The following is a 14723-nucleotide window of genomic DNA, read 5'->3' as shown; positions in this document are numbered from 1 at the left end:
TAAAAGCACAATTCAATATTTATGAATTGCTAGTTTTCTATAAATATAGACATTTGGAGATGATCTTTTCACTAGTCATTAAAATTTGAACAGGGATCAAAGCTAGAATAATATTAACAATTCCTCACATTTGTATAGTGTTTTACATAATGCTATTAATAATAGATGACATTTATTGAGCACTTAGCAAGTGCCAGGCACTTTACATGTGAATTCTCATAACGAATTCAGTTCAGTTCAACAAGCATTCAATTAATACCTACTGTGTGATAGATGAATAACACTGGTTTCTGTCTTTAAAAACTCTCATTTTGGTGCAATTAATATTTGTTGAAAGAATAAATAAATGGTTGGATGAAAAATTAAGTGGTTTGGATGGTAGTATGGGATAATATAAATAACACCGGCTCCTCCTCTAACTATCTATGGTATTGAGAAAGTACTTACCTTCTCCTAGCCTCAATTTTTTCATCTGTAATATAGGAATATTTAAGTTCTCTCTTGTAAAACTGTTGTGATAATAATGACAGCAAATGTAAAATATATAAAAATAGGCTCTCAGTTAAGTGAGAGCAGTTATCATCATCATCACCACCATAGTGCTATTTTAAGCAAGCCTATCAAACTCTCCTCACCCTCGCTACAGCAATGGGCAAATATAACTTTAACATCCACAAATCACCTAAGATATCATGATAAAAGGCCAACAGGACAGGAAGTTTACCAAGTAACAGACTGCACCTGACCTCTTAATGGAATGCTGGTCATTCCATATGTGGAAACATGTTCCCTATTTCAAAATTCTCACAGAGCCCTAAACCTAGATCCTGGATGATGGCCATCAAAAAACTCATCTTACTCCTCTCAGTGCCAGAAAGGTTCAGCCCTAGTCACCCAGCACATAAACTCTAAGACCTGGGTCAAATTCTCCAACCAGAAGTAGGTCCCTTTCCGGTCACTTACCATTTGGGTCTGCTGGTAGATTTCACCATAGGGGCCATCCCATCTCTATAAAGACTCTTGGTTTTACTGAAGTTAACAATGTTGAAAATGACTCTCTGAAAAAAAGGGAAAAGTTTATCAGAAGATTATGCTATGGAGGTTGTCACTTCCTGCTAATTAGGAATGGAAATGATAAGCAGGGTTAGAGGAAGCCATATGGACTAGTTGCCAAAAGTAAAGTGATAATAAATGGTGCCTGAAGAAATTCAATGTATTTGTGGCAGTTTAGTATAGTAGTCAAGAGCACAGACTCTGGAACCTGGAAGTCTGAGTTTTAATCCCACCCTACACTCTCAAGCTGTGTGACCTTGCCAAGCTACTAAACTTTCCTATGTCTTAGTTTCCTCATTTAAAAAATGAGGATAATAACAGTACTTAGGATTACTGATGATAATTAAGTTAATATATGTACAGTGTTTGGAACCATGTTTTGTACATAGTTAATGCTACATAAGTTTTAGCTATTTTTATTAACTGTGCCCTTTCTCCAGGTTGACCTACAATTTACATGTAAATGAATAACAGTATTATCAGAGTAACAGTATTGCATTTAAAGTTCAAAAAAGATAATAACTGAATGCTTGCTGAAGTTAAAAAAATTCTGCAACTGTTCAGCATCCCATATAACCTGGAGGATATATGCTCTCTTCTGCACCTTCTTTTGTTATCCTCTGCTGAGGGCGAGAGATACTGAGCTCAACCCTAATCTCAGCATAAATTTATAGAAGCACAGGTACTTGGATAAGTCCCTCCCCCTTTCTGGGCCTCACCTTTAAAATGGGGGAGTGGAGTGGTCTACATGACTAAAATATTTCCAGAAGGATGGTATAATTAAAAGAGATCACCCTTTGTTTTAGTAAGCAATTTTATTTTAAGTGGAGAAGAGAGATGGGGAAAGAGAAGAGAATTGGGGTTAAAATACATGTAATGACCATTGAAATAGTCCAAAAGAGAGAGGATATGGTCTAGAACAAGGGTAGCAAAAATAGAGAAAAAGTGAAAACTTTCAAAAGGTTGCCATAGGTTAGTTTTTCTCTCCATAGGCAATGAAAGAAAGGGAAGCATCAAAATTCACATATTATTTCGTTGAGCAAATATTTATCATCTGATATAAAATATCAAGTGCTAGGAATTTTATACATTTTTATTAATTTTAAATATTCCCTTTAACTATACAAAATATTAACATCTCTATTTTACAGGTATGGAAACTGAGCTCAGAGAGGTTAATTAACTTGTCTAAAGTCATGCAATCAATATATGGAAAGTCGATTTTTAAATCCAGAGAATAAAAAAAGATAAGTAAAATGTCCATGATCTCTACCCTTGAGTTTCTCACTAAGGTTCCAAAATTCCATAACTCTAACCAAGCCTGTTTTGTAAAGTAAGGGCAAAAATAAATACAACGGTAATTTTTTAAGCCTTTAAAATTTTGTTTTCTTAAAAAAGAAAAGCAAAACTATTTTCTCTGGACTCATATTTGGGACTACTATAAAATGCTTTGTTCTATGAAATAAGCTCTTAGGAATAACATGTTTTCCTTTCTCCTCAGAGACCCAGCTACTGACCCCATCACCAGGCATTTAAGTTGCAGACCTCTTTTCTGTCATTAAATTAAGTCATCAAGAATGTCTAAGACTGTTCAAATATTAATAATCTGGACCTGCCTGTTGTCAGTTCAATTACTTTTCCCATGGTCTTAGCTACTGTCTGATTTAAGAAAAATCAATATCAAGGGGACAAATGGCCTTTGAACCTCATGGGGCTTAGTCCCCCTTTTCTCTTCTGAGATTTTCCAGGTGTCAGATCCATTTCCAGTGAACCTGGAAGCCATATTGCACTTTCAGGAGCTAGATTAACGCTAAATGTAAGGGAAAATCTAATACAGAAATAATGTTCATATGTGAAGCTCGAATAAAGAAATGAGAAAGTGAAGTGTCTATTGATCATTAGTATCCTCTACCTAGGAAAATTTCCCAGGTCTTTGAAATATACTATATTATTTAGCTACTTCATCCATAAACAAAAGTTGTCTATGTTAGCTCAATTTTAGGCATGAAGGAATTGAAGCTAATAAAAGACCATAAAGACTAAACTTTCTTTATGACACTCCATACAAAAACAATACCATCTCTTGCCATTCTCCACCTAACATTCTTTTAACTTTTTCCAGCTTACTTAGCAAGGCAACATGTGGCTGTGAGAATCAAAGGTATCTGGAAGTAGGCGGTGCAGGAAATCATGGCTCTCTGTATTTTACACTTAAGTATCTATTATTTACCTCAAATGCATCACAAGAAACAGCATCCATAAGGTAATGGTAACAACAATTATAATAATAGCTAATAACTCCTGAGTACTCTCTATGTACCAAATTCTGAGTTAAGTACTTGTTCACATTATTTCAGTGTTTTGTGTATTAGAATCACTTGATAGCTTTTAAAAACAGCTGATACTTAGGCCTCAACTCCATTCACACACTCTGACATCTGATGTATTATCTCATTTATTTTGAGGATAATGAACTTTCTTTTTCTTTTTTTTCTTTTTTTTTTTTTATGATAGTCACAGAGAGAGAGAGAGAGAGAGAGGCAGAGACACAGGCAGAGGGAGAAGCAGGCTCCATGCACCGGGAGCCCGACGTGGGATTCAATCCCAGGTCTCCAGGATCGCGCCCTGGGCCAAAGGCAGGCGCCAAACCGCTGCGCCACCCAGGGATCCCCGATAATGAACTTTCTGACACAGAGACTATTATTTATCTATTACTTATTATTTATTTATTCATGTATATATGAGGAAAGTAATACTGAGATTAAGTAAATTAGAATCATATAATTAATAAGTAGAAGAGCTAGAATTTGAACCAAGTCCACTGACTCAAAAGTAATAAGATCATGGACATCACAGGCAGATACAACTGTACCGAAACCCAGTTCCCCACTAATTCTGTAAGCTTGGGCAAGATAATTTTTATATTGATTATTTATATCTGAAATTGGGTTGATGACAGCATCCTAACAAAGTTTTATAAGATCTTTGAGATTATATAAGTAAATCACCCAGCATGTTGGTGTAGGTACTGAGTACCTACCACATAAGAGATACTCAATATTTATCAATCCTTCCCCCTTGTCTTCCATAAAATAGGATCTTTTAGTTCATTAGTTCCTTCCTTTCTTCCTTTTGTTTCTTTTTCTTTCTTCTTTAGATTTAAATTTTTAATCAAGATTTCTTGTTTTAGCAATATGGTGGTACTTTAAATCAGAGCTTTGTAAATTAGTGGCCTCTAGCACACTGGTAGCCTGAGGGTGGATTATAGCTTTCAAGCTGCCATATGTGAAGCCTGGAGCTCTGTCCATTCTGTCCAAGTGGTTCATGGTGCTATGGAGGAGTGCAAACTTCATTCTTGGTGTAAGCCATGGAGGATCCAGGATGGCTGGGTATAGAATGAATAGTCTGTATGCTGTATAGGCAGTGGACTTGATTCTCTGGCTTTGCATATATTTGATACTTTTGTCTAATCATGAGTAAGTTTCCCATTAAGGTTGTCCAAGCTACTCCCAGGGACTATTCCAAATAGGCCTGTGTATTTTGCAAATTAGAGGGTCATCGCAATTCTAAAATATTTCATTATCTAAAAATATTTTATGAAAAGTTTGAATAGATTTGAAAGTCATTTGATTTTCACATGAAATTTCAACATTGCAATTATGAGTGAAAGGAAAGGGAGAGCTGTTCAATGACTTAAATATAATTTCATACAGTTTAAATATTTGAACAGTTTTAAATTTTTTATCACTATTGTATGAACAGTTTCTCATTGATGGTGACTATTAAGATTTTTGAAGAGGTTGTCACTGAAGTCTTGATTAGGGATTGCACGTATCCAGTGCAGAAATAAAATCGCATATAAAAGTGGTATGTTCCCAGATACAAACTGAAGAGTTTCAATTAAAAATTTGAAGATTTAGGGATTCCTGGGTGGCGCAGCAGTTTAGCACCTGCCTTTGGCCCAGGGCACGATCCTGGAGACCCGGGATTGAATCCCACATCGGGTTCCCGGTGCATGGAGCCTGCTTCTCCCTCTGCCTATGTCTCTGCCTCTCTCTCTCTCTCTCTCTGTGTGACTATCATAAACAAAATAAAATAAAATAAATAAAATAAAATAAAATAAAATAAAATAAAATAAAAATAAAAAATTGAAGATTTAAAAAAATAAATTTAACATTTGATTTCCTCTTTATAAGTTTTATTTTAGATTATATGTTAATTTTTTGGCTAAACTTTGTATGGTTATCTAAGAAATGTTCCCCAGTTACCCTAACATTCTATTCAATATCATCTTCTCTGTATGAATTAGTATTATTTTCTCTGTGTAGGTAGGCATGAAAAAGGTTGGAGATTTCTGCCACAGATAATCTTTTGCAAATCCTAGAAACCAGAGGAACATTTGGGAACATTATTTACATAAAGAGCTCCTAGTAAATAGAAATCCACAGATGCCAGAAAATTAAAGGGGAGCAGAAAGCAGGTTGTTGGTTTTGATATCTAGGTACTTAGATTTTAATAATCCATTCAAGAATAGCAAATGAGCCCTTAAATCTTCATGAGCCAGAATGTTTAGAATGAGATGCCTCCACAAATCTAGTACTCTCAAAATGATATAGTATTCATAGAATTATGGTCTAAAAGGAAATCATTCATAAGCAGTGGGAAATGACAAAAAGGCATGCCTAACTATTTTTGGGTTTGGGGTAGAAAAAATAATTTTTAAAAATGGGCCAGAACATTTTTGGTTTTGGTCTGAATTTAACCCAAGTCAAGTATTTAAAATAAATTTAGTTACAGGCAGATATCCCCAGAGCACCTAGTAAAAACAATGAAAAGTTGTTTAGAATACACACAGTTGCAGCCCAAGAATATAGAATTTCCATATAAAAAATCCTATGGGAGTTAAGCTTTTGCACAAATTTATAAAACATATAAGGAAATAATCCACACTAAAAGTGAAAATCAACCAAAAACTAAATAACTTTAGTTATTTAGGCCACAAAGAATTTCTACTCATAAAACTATCTGGTCAAAAAAAATAAAAATAAAAATAAAATAAAATAAAATAAAATAAAATAAAATAAAATAAAATAAAATAAAATAAAATAAAACTATCTGGTCAACTATAAAGGAAGTATTTTTGAAATGACTAAAAAATTAAAAGAACATTTCAAACAAATGAAAACAGAGGAAAACACAAGAACAAATTAAAGACCAGAGAAATTCTCTAAAACAACAAACAGAACTTCTAGAAATATATGTTTCACACTAACTGATCTTAAAATTCAGTAGACAGGTTAAAATGTAGAATAGATAACATTTCCAAAACTCAACACAGTGAAGTAACAAAATAGAAATATGGCAAAAGGGGTAGCCCGGGTGGCTCAGCGGTTTAGCGCTGCCTTCGGTCCAGGGCATGATTCTGGAGACCCGGGATCAAGTCCCGCGTCAGGCTCCCTGCATGGAGCCTGCTTCTCCCTCTGCCTGTGTTTCTCTCTCTCTCTCTCTCTATGAATAAATAAATGAAATCTTTAAAAAATTATATGGGAAAAGGATACAGAGAAAAAAATAAAAATCTACATTAGATATGAGTTCTAGAAAGAGATAAACTGGGAGAGGCAAAAATCTCCAAAGAAAATGCTATTCCGATTCAAGAATCACAAGTCCATCCAAAGCAGATTTTAAAAAATAATCTAGATATAGACACATACAGTGAAAATTCATAATATACAAATAAAGGGCATGCTTTCAAAGCAAATCAGAGAAAACGTAAATTACCCACAAGACACAGAAATTAGACTTAAGCAGACTTAACACCAGCAACATGAGAGACCTAAAAATAATGTACTTACTATCACCCATAGAATGAGAGTAAAATAAATTTTTAGACAAATAAAGCCTAAGAAGTATAGCAGTTTCAGATCCCGTGAAGGAGCTACTTACTAAAGGATGAACTTCAAAGAAAGAAAGTGAACATAAGAGTGGCAAGAAGCAATAGTGAGCAGAGTAACAAGTAGATCTAAATAAGCATTGACTGCATAGAACTATTATTATGAACTAATAAATTTGAGAAGTGCTAATAAGCTTGCACCAAAACACTGATCAACAATAACAGATGTGTTTGAAACTGGGGTGAAGTGGAGAGAGTCAAAATGAGAGTTAAAATATGATAAGGTCTTCACATGGTTCCAAAGGAGGACAGGGATGCTAAATAATCATGTGGCAGTTTAAGAGTAATCAGTATAATTATAGAAACATGGGGCACCTGGGTGGCTCAGATGGTTAAGGGTCTGCCTTTCGCTGAGGTCATGATCCCATGGTCCTAGGATTGAGCCCCCTCATTGGGCCCCTGCTCGCAGGGAGCCTGCTTCTCCCTCTTCCTCTGTCTGCCACTCCCCTTCCTATACTCCCCCTTCCCCCCTCCTCTTTCTGTCAAATAAATAAAAAAAAATATTTTTTTAATAAAGAGAAACAAGAGTTATAAATTCTGAATGAGTGGGCACTTGGGTGGCTCAGTGGTTGTGTCTGCCTTTGGCTCAGGTCATGATCCTGGAGTCCTGGGATTGAGTGCTGCATCGGGCTCCCGCGGAGAGCCTGCTTCTCCCTTTGCCTGTGTCTCTAACTCTCTCTGTGTGTCTCTTGTGAATAAATAAATAAAATCTTAAAGAAATAAATAAATTCTGAATGAGTAAAAGGAAAAAGAGAATAAAGAAAACATGACAAATATAATAGAAGTTTCAACAGGATCGGAGGATAAAAAGCCAAGAAAAAAACATTGTATATGGAAAACTCAAAACAAAATAGTAAAAATAATTCCAAATATCAGTAATCACAAAAGTTGGAAGTTGATTACATGTTTAAAAATTTTCTCAAACTGATTAGGAAAAAAAGGCCACATTTACTATCTTTCCCAGGTAATGACTAAAATGTAACATCTAAATGTAAATATATTTATATAGTACTGTAAAGATAATTAAAATGTAAAAGGATGTTTTTAAGGTTCAATAATATTCCATTGCGTGTATATATCACATTTTATTTATCAATAATTCAATGATGGACATTTACATTGCTTCCACCTCTTTGCTATTATGAATAATACTACTATGAACAAGGATGTTTACTTTTAATGCTAGCTGTATTCAATAGGTCACAAAATTCCTGAAAATTTGACAATCAGCCATTGAGAGCCAGTACCAACTGACTTCAGCATACCACAACCTGGAACCAATAAATGAGGATGCACATAAATCTTCCCTTGAGGATTCTAAAACTGGGAAACTTTGGGATGATAAGTTGGGAGCTAAGATGTTGGCACAGTAGGAGGATCCTAGGCTTGCCTCATCCCTCAAACAACTTGGTAACTATTAAACATTCTGAATACTCAGGAAATTGACCTAATGAAAGAACAAACTGTACAACTACAGAGAGAGAAGAGGCCGCTTCAAGGAAGGTAGGAAGTACAGAGACCTGGTGTGAGGAAGAAGTAGATCACGAGTACTATGGTGAAGACGGAGCCCCACCCAGTTGCAGAGAAAGGCCAGGGAGAGTGAAGTGAACAGGGGTAAGCACAAGGAGAAAACAAATGGTGTTGAGAAAACTGGACAGCAACATGAAAAAGAATGAAATTGGACCACTTTCTTATACCATACACAAAAATAAATTCAAAATATATGAAAGACCAATTGTGAGACAGGAAATCATCAAAATCCTAAAGGAGAACACAGGCAGTAACTTCAGCCAGAGAAACTTCTTACTAGATATGTCTCCCGAGGCAAAAGAAACAAAAGCAAAAATGAACTGTTGGGATTTCATCAAGATAAAAAGCTTCTGCACAGCAAAGGAAACAGCAAAATTAAAAGGCTAACTTCAGAAAAAGAGAAGATATTTGCAATTGACATATCTGATAAAGGGGTTACTATCCAAAATCTGTAAAGAACTTAACTCAACATCCAGAAAAACACAAATGGGCAGAGATGTGAATAGACATTTTTTCCAAAGAAGACCTACAGATGGCTAACAGACATGTGAAAACATGCTCAACATCCCTCATCATCAGGGAAATACAATATCAAAACAACAGTGAGATATCACCTCCTACCAGTCATAATGGCTAAAATTAACAACACAGGAAACAACAGATCTTGGAGAGGATGAGGAGAAAGGGGAACCTTTCTACACTGTTGGTAGGAATGCAAACTGGTGCAGCCACTATGGAAAAAAGTATGGTGGTTCCTCAAAAAGTTAAAAAATAGAAATACCCTAAGATCCAGCAATTGCACTAGTAGAGAGAGAGAGAGAGAGAGAGAGAGAGAAAGAGAGAGAAACCATAAGAAACTTAACTATAGAGAACAAACTGAGGGTAGCTGGAGGGAGGTGGGTGGGAGATAGACTAAACGGGTGATGGGTACTAAGGAGAACACTTATTTGTTTATTTGTTTTAAGATTTTATTTATTTATTCATGAGAGACACACAGAGAGACAAAGATTTAGGAAGAAGGAGAAGCAGGCCCCTGCAGGGAGCCCGATGTGGGACTGGATCCCAGGACCCCGGGATCACGTCCTGCACCAGAGGCAGAAGCTCAACCACTAAGCTACCCACACGTCCCTAAGGAGAGCACTTGTGATGAGCATTGGATGTTATATGTAAGTGACAAATCACTAAATTCTACTGAAATCAACATTACACTATATGTTAACTAATTAAAATAAAAAGTTGAAATGATTACTTGAAACCAAAATAATCAATAACATATTTTGCCCACTTTGTCCATTAAAAATAAAGAATTTCTGTTGAATTTGGGAACAAGAAATTCAATTCAATCTTGCACTGAAGGTTCTAGTCAATGCAATAAGGTAATGAAAATTTAAAAAAATATAAAAGGTTTGGAAAGGAAGAACTAAAGCTTTTTTTATATACATGCCAAGATGATTTTGCATGTAGAATACCCCAAAATAATCTACAAACTATTAGAATTCATTAATACAAAGTCAAATTAAAAAATTAATTACATCTCTATATACTAGCAATAAATAATTGGAAAATAAAATGTAAAAGTGATGCTAATTATAACTTTCAAAAATACCCAAATATAATCAAATACCTAAAAATAAATGTAACAAAAACTATATGACCTATACACAGAAAATTGTAAAACTTTATGGAGACAAGTCAAAGACACTTAAATAAGTGGAGGAATAAAATAAAAATTGAAGATTCATTATTGAAAACAACCCAATTCACTAAAATCCCAGCAGAGGGGTGTGCAGGTGTGTACACATGAGCGACCAGAGTTGATAAGCAAAACTTCTATGGGAAAGCGAGGGCAAAAAATAGCAGACAGTCTTATCACATGACAAGACTACTGTGAAGTTATGAAATTAAAACAATGTGACTTACATTGCTATAGATCTGTAGAAATAGACCAATGGAACACAACAGAGAATCTAAAAAAGACTATATATATATATCAGAGATTACATTGTTGATCAGATTGGAAAATTGAACTAACAATGAATCGTGATGGACTAATGGGTCACCCATATGGAAAACACATCACATTAGATTCCTGCCCCATACCAAATACAAAAATAAATTCCAAATGGATTAAGGAATAAAAAGTACACAGCAGATTAGTCTATGGACTAAGAGTATATAAAGCCTTTTAAAACAAAGTACCAGACACATAAGCTATGAAGGAAAACATAGATATATTTGACTGCTTTACAAAAAAGCTATATCAAAATGTATTATAAACAAATGAAAAAGCAAGCCAATGATTAAAGAAGGTATATGTGACCCTTATAATGGAAAAGGATTATTAATCCTTATAATAAACTTATATATATAAATATATAAACACAAATAAACAAATAAAAACAAATAAACTCCCAGAACTATTTGGTGACAAAGCCAATAGTATATTTTAATGTAATATACACATACAAAAGTATAAAATCATACATGGGAATAATATCCATTAATTTCAGGCCTATTGTTGCTTCTGGGAGAATGGAAGAGGGAAGGTGAGGTGTTTAGCTGTACCTATAATGTTATATTTATCAAAATCAATAAAAGAAAGTAAAATCTAAAGAATGACAAATGTTCATATCTGTATAATCTTAGTGGTGGATCCTTGAGTGTTTTTATATTATTTTATGGGGAGTAGAAAATTTCCTGAATTTAAAAGTGTAAACACCATTAATATCTTTAATTCGTTAGAAATTGTAGTGTGCAATGAAAAGAACCAGAATCACATTTTTTTCCAAATGGTTAACAAGTTCTTCTAACATCTTACTGAATAAATTATCCCTTTCTTTTTTAATTTCAAAGGCCACTTTTCACATATAATAAACTAATATATGCTTGTGTTTATGTCTGGACTTCCATTTCTGTTTCAGTGATCTTGAGTTTATTCTAATGACAACCAGCCATTGTTTTGATAATTCTAGTTTTATGATATGTTTCTTTAGGGCAAATCTCTAGTTAATGTTCTCCTTTTATTATTTTTTATGGCTTCACACCTGTGAACTTTTTTGTCTTTAGTTGGTTATTTTCTTTCACAACTCATTTTGTTCATGCTTCCTTACATATTTTTAAATGCTATATTTTATAACGATTCCATGAAATTTTTCTTACACTTTTCCTTCTTTTATTAGTCATTTGCAAATCATTTGTCCTAGTTTTATTCTACTAATGGTTATATTTAAATTAAAAAATGAATTAAAATCCTTAAGTTTGGTATTGTTAGTTTACATGAGTGATGTCAGTAACTTCTTTTTAGACATCCATATGTTAACCTATTCTGATAATATCAAGAGATGTATAACACAATGGGAGAAAGCTGCTTGGGGAATGTCTGGTTAGTGGAAGGGGAGGTGGGCAGGGGGGGGGTTGGGATTACTGGGTGATGGGCCCTGAGGGGGGCACTTAACAGGATGAGCACTGGGTGTTATACTATATGTTGGCAAATTGAACTCCAATAAAAATATACATATAAAAAAAAAAGAATGTCTGGTTATGTGTTCCAGTCCATGTGCCACCATGTAGCTAGGTCATCGTGACTTAGGTTGAACTGCACAGTAGTTAAGGGTGAATTTCCTGAGGTGTCACAACATATCAAATGCTACACAGGTAATATGGCACTGAGTTGGGAATACAATATAGGTCTCTATTTTTTCAACCAATCAGCTACTTTCTATTCTCTATTTTTATATTGCCCATTCTGAGCCCAATCTAATTCCCAACACTGTGAAAAGAAATGTTGGAGTTCCACACCTACTAGTCCCTGTATACCTGACCGTGTTTTATCATCTTTCTTAGCCCTGTTTGCCTAATCTACAAAGAGGAAATTTATACCTAATAGAGTTGTTGCCGTTGTTAAATATTGTTGCCAAGACAATATGATTGGGAAATGATAAAAGACTACACACATGTGTGTAGGTATCCATACGTGTGTGTATATGTATATATATATACACATACATGGATATACATCTACACATATGTGTGTGTGTGGGGGTGTATATATGATTAAATTAAGCTTCCTGCCCATGAGGAATCCAGATTACCATCCAAATTCCTGAAAGAATGCCAGGAAATCCTGGACCTAGCAAATGCATGGAGTCTGGCATTTAGATAATCATTATGTGAAAAATGCATCCTTATCTATCATAAGCTGATGCTGAGGAGTCACAAGGAACCAACACAGTTTGTTAATCATCTTCACCTGTGTCTTGTTAATTGGAAATTGTCAAAATCTTCACACAGATAGCGTAGTCTGATAGAGATGATAAAGAAATGGTTTACTGGTTGCATATTTAAAAAACTCTTCTCCTCAACATGAGCTTAAGAAGGCAGCCAAGAGAAGTAGAGGGGAATGGAGCAAAACATTCTCATCAAGGGAAGTTTAGCATATCAAACAAAGACATTAGCAATGTGACAGACAAAAAATAAGATCTTTCAGGGAGACTCTTTCTTCTCCCCATAACTCAGAATAAATACCCAAGAATATACAGACCAAAAAATGCTTCTTTCCTTAATCTGACAGGATTTCCAACAGAGAGTTTGTTCTCATTTTCATTCATTCATAAAAAAAAAACCATTTAATTATTTCATTTAATAAAATTATAGGACTCTTAATCTGCTATGTGCCAGGATTAAAGGAATAAAGAAGACTTGGCCCTTTACCCTCACTGAACTACCTATTGCGGTAAATTAACCGCAATAAAGGAATAAAAAGCTGAGGCGGCGTCTGTAGTGAGCCTAGTGGAAAGAAAGCTGAATCTTTACTGATGAATAAAGATGGGCTGGGCAGAAAGGAAAGCATGGAAGACATCCTAGAGTCAGAGAAGTAATGAGAACAAAGGTTAATTGTTTTGTGGAATTATGAGCTGTTTCCTGTGGTTGGAGCAAAAAATTCTGGGGCTGGGTGGTTAAGAAATGAGACTGTGATATTAAAAGATATGCAAGACATATTAAGAAATTATAACTTTTATGAAAACAATATGAAGGGGCTATTAGAGAGTTTTAAGTATAGGTGTGAAAGGTTCAGATCTATGTTTTGAAAAGAGAAACACATGATTGACTTCCTGTTCTCCTCCAAATGTGATGGCAAAGTCAGGGAGAATGAATAGCAGCAGCTGCCTGAATGGCTTCAATTCTAAGCCAATCTACAATGTGCTGAGAGTGAATTGCTACATTTACCCACTCCATGTTTCCCCTGCTCAGAGGTACCATGAAGTTAATAGGACAGGTGGGGTAGTAGGTATATACACACATTTGATTTCTTAAATGAGCTACTCATCAGGCATAGGGAAAAAGCCAGAGGTCTTTTGTTTTTGTTTTGTTTTCAGTGCCCCTGAAATTCTTAAATAGGAATGAAGAGGTTTCCATACTTAGGAAAAACAAAAAACTCTTCCTTCTTTTGTTCATTCAGTACCTCCCTTGAGATAGACTTACACCCCTAGGTGGTCCCAGGGGGCTAAACACTTCCAGTCTCTATGAGGTTTGTACTCTACTTGCTTGTAAAGGAATGATTTCAATCTTGGATTACCTTATTTAATGTTGGCACAACTTTCCCTGATGATATAATTAATGCTTGTCTATTTTCTCACAAATGTGGTAGATTGATTGCAAAATTTTTCACAATTTGTCTTTCCACCCTGTAGCCACATTCTCTGCACTATCATTTTGCTGGTTCTTAAACCTGGATTGACCTTGTAACTGGCTTTAGCCAATAGTACTTGGTGGAAGTGATAATATACCAGTTCTGAGCTAAGATCTCAAGAAGTCTTGTGTAGTTCCATATTCTCTCTTGAAATCTTACAACCAGCAGTTGATCAAGTCCAGAGCAGGCTTACAGAGGATGAGAGACCACTCTGAAAAGAGACCATGTGTTCCAGCTGAAGTCATCCTAGAGCAGTTGACAGCCAGCTGACTTGGAAACATCAACCGAACTCAGCAGATTACCTACTTGATCCAGAACTGACCATCAATACATAAGAATCGCCCACCTGACCCACGGACTCTTGAGTGGTAATAAATGCTTATTGTTTTAAGCCACGGAATTTTGGAGTGCTTTATAATTTAGCAATGGCCAAATAATACACTATGTAATGCTTCAGTGACCAAAACTACAGGTAAAAAATATAAAAACAGAAAAGCCAAA

General features: G+C 35.0%; 1 protein-coding gene across 11 annotated transcripts in view; it reads right to left on the bottom strand.

Moving 5' to 3' along the window:
- LOC112642495 (BEN domain-containing protein 5) overlaps window positions 1-14723 on the bottom strand; it is a 1368880-nt gene that overhangs the window by 682226 nt on the left and 671931 nt on the right. For all 11 annotated transcript variants that reach the window (XM_049094507.1, XM_035699097.2, XM_025420152.3 and 8 more), the window contains one exon: window positions 964-1058. In XM_049094507.1, the coding sequence (XP_048950464.1) occupies window positions 964-1058 (95 nt within the window). The remainder of the gene's footprint in view (window positions 1-963; window positions 1059-14723) is intronic.

The sequence above is a fragment of the Canis lupus genome, chromosome 15 (assembly GCF_003254725.2).
Source record: "Canis lupus dingo isolate Sandy chromosome 15, ASM325472v2, whole genome shotgun sequence".
In the NCBI taxonomy this organism is placed as follows: Eukaryota; Metazoa; Chordata; class Mammalia; order Carnivora; family Canidae; genus Canis; species Canis lupus.
Note: the sequence above shows the minus strand (reverse complement) of the source record. Positions and strands in the feature narration are given on the sequence as shown.